Source organism: Kickxella alabastrina (assembly GCF_025024165.1).
Source record: "Kickxella alabastrina strain RSA 675 chromosome Unknown BX661scaffold_9, whole genome shotgun sequence".
Classification (NCBI taxonomy): domain Eukaryota; kingdom Fungi; phylum Kickxellomycota; class Kickxellomycetes; order Kickxellales; family Kickxellaceae; genus Kickxella; species Kickxella alabastrina.
The window spans coordinates 466315-479791 of record NW_026251480.1 but is presented as its reverse complement, the minus strand read 5'-3'; the positions used below and the strand labels follow the sequence as shown (position 1 = coordinate 479791).

At 50.8% G+C, this 13477-nt stretch overlaps 9 protein-coding genes across 9 annotated transcripts; 3 read left to right on the top strand and 6 right to left on the bottom strand.

Annotated features, from left to right (window-relative positions):
* Window positions 1–235: 235 nt before the first annotated feature.
* Window positions 236–672, top strand: BX661DRAFT_181562 (transcription initiation factor IIA, gamma subunit, helical domain-containing protein; the record flags this gene model as incomplete). The annotated part of the gene is made up of 1 exon (XM_051535747.1): window positions 236–672. Exon 1 carries the CDS (start codon window positions 347–349, stop codon window positions 668–670), a length of 324 nt encoding a protein of 107 aa, XP_051392231.1. The 5' UTR covers window positions 236–346.
* An 81-nt stretch (window positions 673–753) lies between these two features.
* BX661DRAFT_197993 (uncharacterized protein) lies at window positions 754–1104 on the bottom strand (the record flags this gene model as incomplete). The annotated part of the gene is made up of 1 exon (XM_051538187.1): window positions 754–1104. One exon carries the CDS (start codon window positions 1102–1104, stop codon window positions 754–756), a length of 351 nt encoding a protein of 116 aa, XP_051392230.1.
* A 393-nt stretch (window positions 1105–1497) lies between these two features.
* BX661DRAFT_181560 (signal peptidase 22kDa subunit) lies at window positions 1498–2341 on the top strand. Its single transcript, XM_051535746.1, has one exon. The coding sequence runs from the start codon at window positions 1664–1666 to the stop codon at window positions 2207–2209; it is 546 nt and encodes a 181-aa protein (XP_051392229.1). The 5' UTR covers window positions 1498–1663; the 3' UTR covers window positions 2210–2341.
* On the bottom strand, window positions 2336–4017 carry BX661DRAFT_101258 (uncharacterized protein). The gene is made up of 2 exons (XM_051532391.1): window positions 3740–4017; window positions 2336–3635 (listed from the first exon to the last, which is right to left on the bottom strand). Exons 1-2 carry the CDS (start codon window positions 3806–3808, stop codon window positions 2463–2465), a joined length of 1242 nt encoding a protein of 413 aa, XP_051392228.1. The 5' UTR covers window positions 3809–4017; the 3' UTR covers window positions 2336–2462.
* A 209-nt stretch (window positions 4018–4226) lies between these two features.
* BX661DRAFT_142509 (uncharacterized protein) lies at window positions 4227–5192 on the bottom strand (the record flags this gene model as incomplete). Its single annotated transcript, XM_051532950.1, has 1 exon — window positions 4227–5192. The coding sequence occupies one exon, from the start codon at window positions 5190–5192 to the stop codon at window positions 4227–4229; it is 966 nt and encodes a 321-aa protein (XP_051392227.1).
* A 153-nt stretch (window positions 5193–5345) lies between these two features.
* Window positions 5346–5959, bottom strand: BX661DRAFT_181557 (uncharacterized protein). The gene is made up of 2 exons (XM_051535745.1): window positions 5913–5959; window positions 5346–5790 (listed from the first exon to the last, which is right to left on the bottom strand). The coding sequence occupies exons 1-2, from the start codon at window positions 5928–5930 to the stop codon at window positions 5506–5508; spliced, it is 303 nt and encodes a 100-aa protein (XP_051392226.1). The 5' UTR covers window positions 5931–5959; the 3' UTR covers window positions 5346–5505.
* Window positions 5960–6129: 170 nt separating this feature from the next.
* BX661DRAFT_181556 (uncharacterized protein) lies at window positions 6130–7391 on the top strand. Its single transcript, XM_051535744.1, has one exon. It carries the CDS (start codon window positions 6178–6180, stop codon window positions 7318–7320), a length of 1143 nt encoding a protein of 380 aa, XP_051392225.1. The 5' UTR covers window positions 6130–6177; the 3' UTR covers window positions 7321–7391.
* On the bottom strand, window positions 7392–11064 carry BX661DRAFT_181554 (uncharacterized protein). Its single transcript, XM_051535743.1, is given in 3 exon segments — window positions 7392–8146; window positions 8161–9550; window positions 9784–11064. The coding sequence occupies 3 exon segments, from the start codon at window positions 10874–10876 to the stop codon at window positions 7405–7407; spliced, it is 3225 nt and encodes a 1074-aa protein (XP_051392224.1). The 5' UTR covers window positions 10877–11064; the 3' UTR covers window positions 7392–7404.
* Window positions 11065–11519: 455 nt separating this feature from the next.
* On the bottom strand, window positions 11520–12927 carry BX661DRAFT_221119 (uncharacterized protein; the record flags this gene model as incomplete). Its single annotated transcript, XM_051538830.1, has 2 exons — window positions 11520–12624; window positions 12733–12927. The coding sequence occupies 2 exons, from the start codon at window positions 12925–12927 to the stop codon at window positions 11677–11679; spliced, it is 1143 nt and encodes a 380-aa protein (XP_051392223.1). The 3' UTR covers window positions 11520–11676.
* Between the last annotated feature and the right edge of the window lie 550 nt (window positions 12928–13477).

Here is a 13477-nt window from a genome sequence, read left to right as displayed (position 1 = left end):
GAAAACTGGTGCCAGAGTGGCCTGCTTCTTTTAGGTAGCTGGATTGTATTTCTCCGTCTTCACTTTTTTCACTGTCAAAATAAAACATAAAATTGTCATGTATATCTCAAAGCTAAAAACCAACAAAACCTTACGGGCATACATTCCACGTGACACAACCCCAAACTCTCACAAGTCCAGGCGTGGGGTACAAAGCATCCCCGACCAGTGCCCTATAAATAGCACGAGTATAAAACGCGGTAATTTTCATTTTAACTATTATATCACAACTACTCTGGCACACGCGCACCAGTACACCAATTATTTATTTATTTATTTTAAAAACAACTACAACATCAATAAACATATGCCTTCATATTACGAGCTATACCGTACGAGCACATTGGGGATGGCGCTGACAGACTCCCTGGATGAACTCATCCAGGCTGGTCACATCACGCCACAGCTGGCAATCCAGGTTCTCGATCAATACGACAAAAGCATATCCGAGGCCCTGTCATCCAAAGTCAAAGCCAAGGCTGTAATGAAAGGCAATCTGCGCACATACAGGTTTTGTGACGATGTTTGGACGTTCATTATCAAAAACCCGACATTTAAATTCGACCATGACTCGGCATCCGCAGATAAGGTCAAGATTGTAGCTTGCAATGCCAGGCGCCCGGGCGAATAATGATTCTTTCTTTTTTTGTTTATTTTAAGTGAAATTGAAAAATACAATACAATGTAAGGGTCCTTTATTTCGGTAAAGGGGTATTATTGCTGTTTACGACGGCGGAATACGCCTAGAAGCCCGCCGTTACGCCGCCAGTTGCGTACCCAATGTGTGCCGAGATTGAGCATAAATCCTTGGACAAAGGGGACAAACACTGCGTCAACCAGCAGACGCATCCACCATGGCCGTGGAGCAACCGCCTGTTGTTGAACTGGCTCTTTTGTCAGTTGATGGTGTTTTGCGGATACCCTGCGTGGCTCTGAGTTTCTTGCCGTAGTATTTGCTGTTGGTGGTGGAGGCGGCTGTGGGATGATGATGTTATCGAGTCCTTGGACATTGGCTGTTTGTAGTCGGTGGCCTGCGAATGGGTTATTACTGATGTATGCATCCATTATTTTTAGTAGTTAAAAAAGAAGAGCAGTTGTAAATGTTTTTTTGAGTGTATGTGTGGGAGAAAATAATATCAATAAAAAAGTAAAAGGTTATGATGGCGGTTTATTCCGCGGTCTTCAGATACGCTTCGGAATTCATCGTATGTGTGTGTGGTAGCAGCGGCGGCGCGTCTGGCCTGCCCGCCCACCAGCGGCAATACCCAGAGTGACGGATATCCAGATGTGGCCGAATAATGGGGCTATGGCACACTTGTGGTAAATACATCAAAAAAGTATTTATGGAGCCAATCGTACCACACCAACGAAATAAAAAAGAAAAAATTCAAGAAGCGCGAGCTGGAAATCGCACAAAATTCCAGCAGCCTGTTTTTTATGCACCCATTTTGCACTCCTCTGCCATTGTCGTTGGCAGTTTTCCAAAGCTCTTTCATTTTTATTATTATTGTATTTGGTACATCTAAATTCAACTATTATTTTTAAAAAGGTGTAATTATCCAACCCTTTTTTTCCATTTCTGGCAACCATCAGCTACGAGTTTTAACTCAATTTGTTTCTAGAAATGAACAACTTTCTCCAGCGACTCAGTGGGATAACCTCGTTTGCCATGTCGACGCTCATGGCCCTCGTAGTTCTAATCTCGCTAACCACCCCTTTCCTCCCATCCAACCCCACGCACGCCATCCAACTGCACAATGTACAAACGACCACTGGGCGCATGATGGATCCCTATGACAAAACATCTCGCACAGCAGAGTACGCCCGCCTAACCTTTGACGTGGACGCCGACCTATCCAGCATGTTCAACTGGAACACCAAGCTCCTGTTCACGTACATCACAGTAGACTATCAATCTAGCAGTGGTTTCAACCGTGTGGTTATTTGGGATAGGATTGTTCGGGGAAAGAGGCAGGCGAAGCTGAAGCTGAGGAAGCACCATAATAAGTATTTGCTGAGGAATTTCGCGCAAACATTTGAGGGCGTGGAGGGCGCGAACTTGACTTTAATCGTTAATCCTGTGCCGTATTTGGGTGTCATGTATGATAAGACTATGAGCAGCATTCCGTTCAGTATTCCTCGGGCGCTCAAGGCCGGAGCCAAGAAATGAGCGAAAAAAGGAGGTGATGTAGCAAATAATTAGCCGGGGCTTATAATTTTCTTTCACAGAGAGCCGTTTTTTTTGTTGGCCAAACTTTTTTATATCGAAATGACAGTTAATATCAAAATGATATACCAAAATAGTAAAACAAAAAAGTTAAGCGTAAAAATTAATATATGAAGAATAAAAACAAAATAAAATAAAATGAGAGAACAAAAACGAGAGCGAGAGAACGCAAAGCTGAAAAATAACGACAAATTGATCAATAGTCATTTATGGACGGACCGAGCGACTGCCGGAAACCCTTGGGGCCAAAGTCCCTGGCGTAGCACTGCTTGCAGAATATGTCGCCATCATGCTCATGGATCTGCAACGACCCGATAGACGTGCTGCAAGCCTTGCAGCGGATGCATTTTTTGTGGTACTTGCGGCCCGCAGCCATGCCCATCTCGGCCGCATAAATAGTGTCGCTGCAGCGCGGGCACCTGTCAGGTGGCACATAGCCGCCGCCAATGCTGGCGCCAAAAGTCTTGGGCTTGAATGTCCGCCCGTATGCAAGCCCGCTGATGCTGCTGCGTGAAGACGCCGGGCGCGAGGCCATGGTGCTAGAAAGCGGCGTGACCGGGCGCGAAGTGCCATGGGCTGCCACTGCTGCCGAAGCCGCCGCAGAAACAACGCTGCCAAACGGCGAAACAGCTCCTGAAAAAGGGCTGGTCTCACCCGACGCTGAGGAAGACCTGGTCTCCGTCGCAGGGAACTCCACGGAGCGGGGCACCGGCGACATACCGCGATAAATAGTCTCAACAGAGCTGCCGCGCGACCTCACGCCCTGGACGGGCTCTAGTGACCCACCCACATTGTATCCACGCAAGCTAAATAGCTTGGTATAACATGTCCGGCAAAACGCCTCGCCATTGTGCTCTGTGAGCGTAGTCGAGCTGAGCGCCGAATTACACTGCTTGCACTTGAAGCACCCGCGATGCCACGCGCCACCAGGCCCAACGACCTTCTCTGCGTGGTATATACGCTTGGTGCACCGCGGACAAATATCCTTGGTTGTCGGAAGCTCGATCCGACGCCGCCCTGAGCTAAACACGCTGGACGGCGACATTTCGGTTGTGCGCTTGTACCTGGTTGTCCGTGGCGGCGACTGCACTGGATCTATTGAACAATGCGGAAGCGCCGGTGGCTGCGTCGGCGAACCTCTCCATGTAGCGTACTCTGTCGCCGGCTGTGCGTTGATTGCTGATGGCTGAACCATACTGCTGTTTTCTGCTGGTCGTGTGGGATTGGCGCCAGCGCTAAACAGCTTTTTGTGGCAGTTACGACAGTAGACCTCGCTGTCGTGCTCTGCCATGGTCGCTGTGTCCAATGCGCATCGGCACTCGCGGCACCTGAAGCATGTTTTGTGCCACAGCCCCTCGGGCCCAGTGACCTATACGACAACAAAATTCAAGTGAATTATTAGTAAATGCTAAACAGTGACTATGTCGTGTTAATGTTTTCAAAACTGTATCTGTTCCAAATAAATTAACGTACCCCTTCGGCTGCATAGACGCTCTTTGCGCAACGCGGGCATTTCGGTGCTGCTACTCGTATAACCACCATATGCGTGTAAAATGGTTTTGCTTGTTGCTTTTGGAGAGGTTGTAAGCAAAGTTTTGATAGGGACAAATAAAAGGTAGAAAAATAAAAGGAATAATCGAAATTCGCAGTTGTGAATAAGTAAAGAAGACAGCAAACAGAGAGCGGGAATAGAAAATATTAAAATGACAAAGCGTTCCTACATGGCATGACAGAAAAGTGGGAAAATTGTGATTCTTGGCAGCGCAATATCATTGGATTAAAAATCAAAAGCAAAAATCGAGTTGAGAGTGTACCCCTCTTTTCAGGCTTTGTCTGGGCTTTGCGCAAAAGAAAACGACAAAAATAACGCATTTGTTGAGGAACCATGTGGCCTACAAAGAACACAAAGCACACAAAGCGAAATGCAATGTCAAAAAGCGAGCATGTAGCAAAGGCACGTTTAACTGAGTCCAAGGATCCAGTAAATGCTGGTCAGCAGCAGCACAGTGAGCGGCTGCCAGCTGACAAAGAACCGCATGTACTCCAGCGCCGTGACGTAAAATAGCTCCTGCTTGTCCCAAGGATTGCGCTTGAACGGCTCCAGATCGACCTTCTCGCGGCAAAACGGACACACATCGCGTTTCCCAACTACACACCAGCCGCGGATACAGGTCGCGTGGAACTCGTGTCCGCATCCCAAAACATGCGTCGGCTCTCTCACGCCCGCCGCTGCCCCATCGCGCTCCCCGAGCCCGTCTCCACAGACACAGCACACTTCGCACGGGAGTGACTTTGTCGGCAGGTTGTGCTCGCCGCCAGAGTAACCCAATGCCGCTGCGATGTTGTCCGAGCACAGCGTCACCAGATCACGGCTCATCAGTCCAAAGTACAGCCCATAGAACAAAGTCAGCATGCTGGCCGACAGGTACGCCTCCGTGTCTGTAAATCCGGGCACAATGTTAAAGAAGCAGAGGATGAAGAGAAAGAATCCCAGCATAAACACCGCGTACGATGCCTTGTTGGTGAATGCAAACCACTGGTACACCCGCCGCGGCGTGTGCGTCTGCAGCGGTCGCCGCGTGGCCTGGTACAGTATGTATATATTGGCCGCCGCGTACAGCAGCCAAATCGTGACAAAGCGGTGGTAGCCGTTGGCCGCCGCAAAGTATGGCGGGATCAAGCTGATCGACCCCATGCTGACCAGCCGGTATGACAGTGGGTGGTTTCGCCGCCAGTACTTGACCGTGGCCGGCAGCATTGCCAGCACTGCAATAAATATGAGGAACATTGCAAGATGCTGCCCCTCGTGACCGTGGTGCTCGACTTTGAATGACTCGCGCTGCGCTACGAACTGCACGCCCTCTGGCGATAGCGAGCGTCCCGGCAACAGCGACGAGGCGAATGCGTATTGATGTGCCAAGTCCATAGTCGCCGGATTCACAGCAGCTACGGTGCCGGTGCTGATACTACTGCTGATACTGCCGACATTACTGGAGCTTGCCGGAAGTAGCCGACTCGAATCCATTTAGACCGCCCAAAAGAAATGTGTATAAAAATGAGAAAATAAAACAAATAAAGTCGTGAAATTCAAAACAAAATGGAAGAAAAGAAAAGTAGAAAAGCTCAATGCGGTTGCAAACTTTGAGGGGAATAAAGAAACAGAAAAAGGTATACAACGCATTCACGATCAATCCCCACACACATCCGTTTTTGCGGCTGTACTCTCCAGAAGTGCAAGATTATTTGTCAGTCTGCTTGATTCCAAAAACATGGCCGACATGCAGCGTAGCCACCACACTCACGCCAACCTGCCTTGTAATAGTCACCCGTGTTAACGACTTTGCGTCTGGTGCGGCGATGGTCACCAGCTGGGCCGCGTCCTTCATCACGTTCGACAGCGCATATGCCTCATCGGGGTCGTTCAGATCTCCCGATGCCCGCACTATCTCGCCATCATCGCGAATCATCACTGCACCAATACTCCCGGGCACCGAGCAGATGCTGTCAAATGTCTTTTTCAAATCCTACGCACAGTTGGGAACCGCCAGCAAATAAAAAATATAGTGGCAACGTGAGTGACTAAATGCGTGGTTGATAAGCGCAGGATGCTTGCTCAAGCAAATATCACATGCCTAAATTCACTTACCGAGCTCCTGCTGGTCATTGTTAATAGAGTGTGTTTATGTGTGTGTGTTATATGTGCACATCAAACTATTATATTTTTAAAAAAATTGTCAACTTTATATAAATAGTAGGCAAATTACTAAGGTTTGTGGGAAGTCACGAGAAATTATGCTTTACACGCGTACATGGAGATCGAGATTTCGCAGGGTATATTTTTCTTTCATTTTTCTTTTCTTTGTCTTTGTTTATTATTAAAAATCATCTTTATTTACTTTGCATTTATAGTCATGAGCGAACTCATTCACAACCTAGTCAACCGGCTGGGCTTGTCAGACAATCCAAATATCTTGCCAAAAGCAATGCAATACTTTGAGACCATACGCAAGAGTGTCACAAACCCCAAACAAAATTTTTCGACGCTCAGTCACCCATCCATATCGATCCACCTAGCATGCGAGTCCCTCTCATTTGAGTTCAATAAGTGGGCCGCCATTGGTATGTCGGGCGTCGGCGAAAAGGCCTACGACGAGGCTATGCACGAGGTGCGCGTTGCCTTGGGCCTGTTCAAACACATCACTCTGGACGAGCTCAACGTCAAGTTCAACCCACCACCCGGCATCATAAATGCCGCCTGCAGCTTGCTGGCCGAGTTTAAGTGTAATATCTCTGCCACAATGTCCATCTCTGCAAGCCGAAGTGTGAATTGGGGCGATTCGGTCTACATCACTGCTGCGTTCTGTGTTGTGTACAAGCATATGAAGAAGCGCGGACCATCCAGGGCAAAGCTAATGGCGGTGGCAAATACTAAGAAGACCATGTTTGATACTGCTGTTCAGAAGCTGGAGCAGTTTGGGAAGGTTACATTGAGTCGGATTTCTGCTGAAGGTTTTCGCGAAATGGCAAAGCCACCAACAAATAAAAGGGGCGTGGCGACTGTAGAGGGTCAACACGCAAACGACATTGATGACGATGCCAATGGGGTGCCCGCAATACCAGCGGCGCCGCGTGGGCGAAAGCCCAAGGCGGCAGCGCCCCCGAAGGCCGCTCCGGCTGTTGCTCAGATGGACGAGGTCGGCAGTATTGTCGCACAGAAGCGCGGGCGCAGGGCTGCGGAGCCTGTTGTAGCACCGGCAACTGCGTCACGCCGGACTGCAAAATCCCGCGCTGCACATGCTCAGTCAGAGCCAGAGTCAGATGCCCCGAGTACAGCAAAGCGACCAAGGCGCGGCCCGGCTCCAAAGTCCACAAAATCCATAGCCACTAAAGCTGCCGAAGCTGTCAATAAGAAGGCTGCATCCCAGGCTGCCAAGGTAAATGAATCGCGCCCGCGCATTGGAATCGTATCGATGATCAATGATCGCGACTACCGTGAGACCCCGCAGTATGCCAACTACTTGTCGTGGAAATTGTCCATGCTTGCTGCCCAATGACTTTTGGTTTGTGAACCGATGTTTATAGAAATATACTACGAAAATGTTGAAAATGAAAAATGAAAAAGATTACTTTTTGTTTGTTTATGCCACGGCTACAGGCGCAGTAGTAGGTGTGGCCGTCGCCGAAGCGACACCCGAGTGAGATACACATGCCTCTTCCGCAACATCGTTGGTACTATAGCCTTCATGCTCCGGCACTGTTGCCACCGGCTCGCTTCCAGCACCGATATTGGTCTTCTGCGGAAGAGAATCAATTGGCTTGCCATCGATATCAGCCGGAGCATTGATCGACGAAGTGCTGCTAATAGTCACGCGCCGCTTGATGTTGGCCAGCATGCGTCCAAATTGCGAGCGTGGCATGCCGTGTCTCGAGCCCTCTGAGGCCTCTGACTCTGTGCTGATGCTGCGCCGGCCCTCCCTGTGAATGACCCGCGGGAGCATGTCGATGCTATCGCGCGGGTCGTCCAGGTGTACAGGTATTCTGAAAATCTGGCGCATATCTCGAATTGTGCCGCCCTTTACGTCACGTCTCGGGCCATTTCGCGCCCCGTTGCTTCTGCCGTAGTCCTGACCATAGTCTTGGCCGTAGTCACTGCGCATGTCACCACGATTTCTGCGCTGCGCTGCACGGCGCCTGAGCCGGCCCGCACCCTCTGAGTTGTTGTGGCGGTCGTACTCATCTTCGTCCCACTCATTGAACCCGTCGCTAAGGTACTCGTCCGAGTACTCGTTGTACTCGTAGTACTCGTAGTGGCGCTCTTCCGGGTGTCCCTGACGACGTCTTCCATCTGTGCGGGGCGGCCGCGGGAGGAGCGTGGCGGCTCTGTTTGGCGGAACTCGCGAACAGAGTGCCTGTCCTCATACTCACTGTTGTGGAAGCTTTCTGCGCGGTCATAGCGACCGCGCGATTTCTGCTGTTCCTGCTGCTTCTGGGGATAGTAATTCTGCTGCTTCTGCTTTGTTGGATTACGGATACTCTTTGAACTGGTGTAGTTCCTGCCGTTGCTGGCTCCAGAGTATACTGACGAGCACTCGTAATTGGCTGTCTCAAGGTTTTGGCACGATGACGAGCGGTGGTACGGCAGATCAAATCGATGCGGCCCGCGAGCGTGCTCCTGGTACTCAGCATGATCGCGGTTGTAGCGATGAGGCTGATCGCCCTGCTGCGGCTGCGGCGGCTGCGGCGGCTGGTGCTGATAGATTGCCGCGGGTTGCAGCTGAGGCGACGGAGCTTTGGGCTGAAAGCTGTGGCACGTGCTTCCGCCAAGACCCGGAATGTTCTTCATGGCCAGGCGGCGAGTATCGGCCTCGGCCAAAAGCGTCGGGCGGGAGTTGTAGTCCTTGGCCGAAAACTCCTTGATCTTGTTGATATCACGCATCAGCGGGTTCTTGCTGATCGACCCTTTGAAGGCACCTTGTGACGGAATAAAGCTCATCAGGGCGCCCTGCTGCCCATTGTTAGCCACGTTATGTGCCGAATGCGGTGCAAACTGTGTCATTGCTTGTTGTGGCTGTGGCTGAAGTGGCAGCTGTTGCTGCATTGGTTGCTGCTGTTGCTGAAGCGGCAACACTTTTGGTACGTACATGGCCGAATGCGCTGGGTGCATCGGCATCTGGCCCATCATTGGATGCAGGAACTGGGGCATACGCATGTCTACAGACATCATCTGGCCATTGGTGCCCATCGGGTGCTGATGGTTAAAGACCGGCGGTTGCTGGCCCAGTGGCGACGGCGTGTACGCGAGCTTTCCGGGCTCTGGCATCATGTTTGCCCTATGGAGACCAATGTTGCCGTATGTAACACTGGCACTACCAATATTGGCGATTGGGTTCCCGCCAGCAGCAGACCTGGGACCTCCTGCAGTCATTGGAAACCCAGTCATGTTGCTGCGAGGCATATATCCCATCTGCTGCTGCTGCTGCGGCTGTTGCTGCATCATCATCGGTCCTCCGGGAAACTGACCCTTCATATGAACATGTCCTCCGCCCGACTGGGGTCTTGGTGGCAGACCCTGCATGTTGGCATTCGGCGACGGCATTGGTCCAGGATGAAACTGGTGGAGATGTTGCTGGAACTGCTGCTGCGCGTTGAATGCACCCATCTCTTGCATAGGAACAGCCATATGCGGCGGCATTTGCTGCCTGGCCATATTGGGGATGCCATCCTGGGGAATATTGCCGTATTGAATTGGACCATTTGGCAAGCTGCCCGAGAACATCGATAATGCTACATGGAATTAGATAAAAAAATATATGATGCGCGGTGGTTAATTAGCATGCGTACGCGGGGGTGTACAAAACATTTGCACATGGCTCAAATATAATATCAGGAAAAGGCACACCCAGAAAATGAGCGCCATGCGCGTTGGAAATCACACATGCTTTCTCCACGCTACATGTTCTTATTTCAGCGTGGCCAGTTTGCCTTTTAAGCAATGTCAACAACTGCTTTTTTCTTACCTTGATGTGAAGTCATGCTTTCTCCCCCGCCTCCTGGCTGCATGGCAGAGCCGTTGACAACGCTCGCCGGATAATTGGAATTAATGACAGTAGCCTGCCTGAGCCCTCCCAGCGGCATAGAATCATCGTCGCTGTCGTTGTTCGGTGGCGCGCTAACAGCTCTGTTGAAGGCTGCAAACTTTCCCATTGCGCTGGCCTCGCGCACTTTCTGGATATGCATTGCGCGGTCTGACAACTTTTTTTCAGCATCAGCCGAGGCCAGCGTGCTCTTGAGCACTGGCATGTTATCCTCATCATCGCTTGACGCCGCACTGCCCTCCTTTGAGCTCTGAGCATCCACCATCGATGTTGCAGGCTGAGTTGGCAGGCGGTTCATCTGGTGAGCGCGGTACACTTGGTGGGCTTGTTGAGCCTGCTGGGCCATTTGCACGGCCTGGGTAGCAGAGAATGTAGTCACCGCGACTGGAACAGCCACATGCTGCTTTAGCTGCTGCTGCTGCTTCGGCTGCTGGGTTTGTAGCTGTGATTGCATTCTGGGCGGCACTCCACCTGTAACTGGAGGCTGCGCCGGAGCCGAGGCATATGCTGCCGCAAGTGCTGCTTGGTTGCGGCCAAACTGCTCCACTAACTGGTTATTCACAACTGTTTTTGGATCCTGGTAGGGCGTGTCCACAGGCTCCTCACCAAATTGAAACGTGTTGTAGTCAAAATCATACGAGCCGAAAAAATCCGACATGTTGCCGTTGTTTGCAGCGGCGGCGGGAGCAGGGACAATGTTTCCATTACTGGGATTCGGCATTGTCGGCGGAGGCACTGAGTGGACGCCATAGTTCGTGGTGGTGGTGCCTTGGTGTGGGAGAGCCTGGCCCAATCCCTGGACGCTGCTGTTATTGTCATTCAGGATTGATGCGTTAAGGCCCAGAGTGCTCTGAGTCAGCGCAGGCAAGTCTAAATTAAGCTGCAGGGCGGGAGGCGGTGCTTGTGCCAAGGGGGAGGGTGACGGTGGTCGTTGTTGTTGCGCAGACTCGCCACTAAGTACTGGCGTCGGGCATGTCAGATCTTGCGCAGCCTTGGATTTGCGAAAGAGGCGCATAATGAGCTAGCAACCTTTTCTTGTTTGTTTGGGGCAGCAAGCTAGCAAAGTAAAATAGTTTAAAAATGAAGTAAAGAAAAATGCTAGGAAAGCAAATAGATAAGGTTAAAATGTTTTTTTTCCACTATATTGCCATGCAAAGATAGATATGCGTAAATGTAAAATGAAGTTGTAAATTTGGAGTCAGAGTTGGCCAGCAAGCGAGATCAAGCTATTAAAAGGAAATATCCGTTTCTTTTAAACCAACACGAAAAAATATTGTTCCGATACTTCATGTATTTCAGCTAGCAGCCAGGCTACGGATTCTTCTATTAACGCATTACAAATAATATATTTTGCGATTTTTTTACCCCGCACCGAATTATTAAACCCCATGAAATAATCAAAAGAACAGAGCTATAAAATTCAAGCAACCCACGCGGTCCACACGCACATTAGGCAAAGTGGCAGCAAAAAGGTGCACAATAACCACCGTTACTGAAATGTTAGCTTTAGGCTACTCGCATATATTTTCTCCACGAGTTACTGTAATAGGACGCATGCGTAGCAGCAAAGAAAAATGCCATCATGCTCCCTTGTTTCAAATGAACGCATGCTGTCACTTAGCGCAAGTATATATAAAACAGTATTAATATCCGTCATGGCATTGGCGAAAGCGTGGGATAAAAATAATATTAATAGAAAATGTGGATTAAACATACAAAAAAATATAATAAATATCTGACCACTTGAACGATACAATCAAAACGACATGTGCGAAATTAAAAAAGTGATGGTAACGATGGTAATAATCGTGCACGCTAGATCTCATCGCCGGGTTGCATGACAAAGTACTTGTCTGGTACCATCAAGAAATAGCGCTCCATAGCCTCGCGGAAGCGGGTTTTGTACTGCTTGGGCGACACAATAGTCGGGCCCTTGCCGCCACCGCCCAGAATTCCGGCTTCCTTGACCCAGCTCTCGAGCTTCTTGTCCCAAGTGAACGTGCGAATAAAATCAACAATGCCGACAACCAGCTCCTTGCTGTTCTCGTCAAATCCAACAAGCAAAGAGTAATCCATGACGTTCATCTTTGACAGGAACAGCGTGTCATTCCAGATGGCGTCGTGCAAATGGCTCTTGGTCTGCTGGCGGATGCAGATAGGGTTTTGACGAATGAGCTTAATCAGATTCTCGTCCTGGAACACTGCGTTGATACCTGTCTCCTCGACCATGCGGTTGCGCTCAGAGCCCTTGAGGTCAAACACGCGGCTGCATTTGCGTTCATAGAACAGGTTCTCCATAATGACAACGCTCATCTTGACCCACTTGCCCGTGGACGCCTTGCGATACGACACGCGGCAGAAACCAAAAATTTTGGCCAACACGGTCAGCATCACGTCGCGGTACGTCGTGTACATGTGCTCAAAATAAAACGGCGCAAACCTCAAAAATGCGTCCGACTCGGCCTTGGACACCTCCTTGATGATGAAGCGCTCGTCGCGTGTGCGCAAAAACGCGCTGCCCGACTTGCCACCCTTGGCGATATACGTCATGCAGCGCGACAGAGATTCAATATAGCTGTCTTCGCAGTTGTTGCACCGACGCAGCGCCTCAAACTGCGCGGCATAAAACACCCTGCACACGAACTCAGTCTGCCCGGCAGTAAATTCAAATCTCAAGTGGAGGCCCTGGGAGTGCAGCATGATGCGCTCGATGACGGCGTCCTCAGCGGTGGCTGCGTTCGGCGGCGATTCTGCCTGGATAAACTCGTTGACCGGGGATCCGGGCTTCCCATCTTCGGCATGCGAGGCGTCGGAGTTTCGGCGCGAGCGAGGAGAAGCAGCAGCATTCAAATTCTCGCCATCAGCTTCGACGTCGGCCTTGGCCTCCTCAAACATGATGTGCAACGCCTGGCGGTACTCGCTAGCCATCAGCGTAAAGGCGATGATAGAGCTAGGCTCGTTCTCGCGCACAATAATTGGCGAGCCCGCAATGACGTGCTCGGTCGAATCCAGCGGGTACGTGAGATCCAGGCCGAGCTGGAACAACTGCGAGTTTCCGGGCGCCATCAAGAGATTCGATATGGTCTTCCACAGCGTGCTCATGTTCTCCTGCGGCATGGTGATCGCTGCAGATGAATCGCCGCTTGCCGACATCCTGCCGCTGCCGCCTGTCACTGTGCCCCCGGTCCCAGTTTCCATTCCCGACTCAAGCAAGCCTATCTTGCCCAGTGACTGTCCCACTGGTGATTTGGATTCCAGTGTCGAACGATCGGCGGAGAAATTGGCGTTGCTCGAGTCGATCACCGACTGCAAGTATGCCGCGGCAGTCCTGGCCTCCTGGTCGCTCGCATTGCCTGCATTCTCCACATCGCTGCCGGCATCACTCTGACCAAAGTGCAGGTCAGGCTCGTGCGCATCTGGCTCGTCGTCCTCGGTCGAAGAGTCCCGGCGCAAGGGCATGCGCAAATAAGGTTGGTGGGAAGAGTCGAGAGGGTTGTGCACATGGTCGAAAGCGCTACTGTCCTCAGGGTCAGTCGCCCAGGAGCCGCTCTGCTTGTGGTGATTCCGCGAGGCCATCGCCGACGAGTGCGAGGCAGTTCGCAGGGGAGAGCTCACA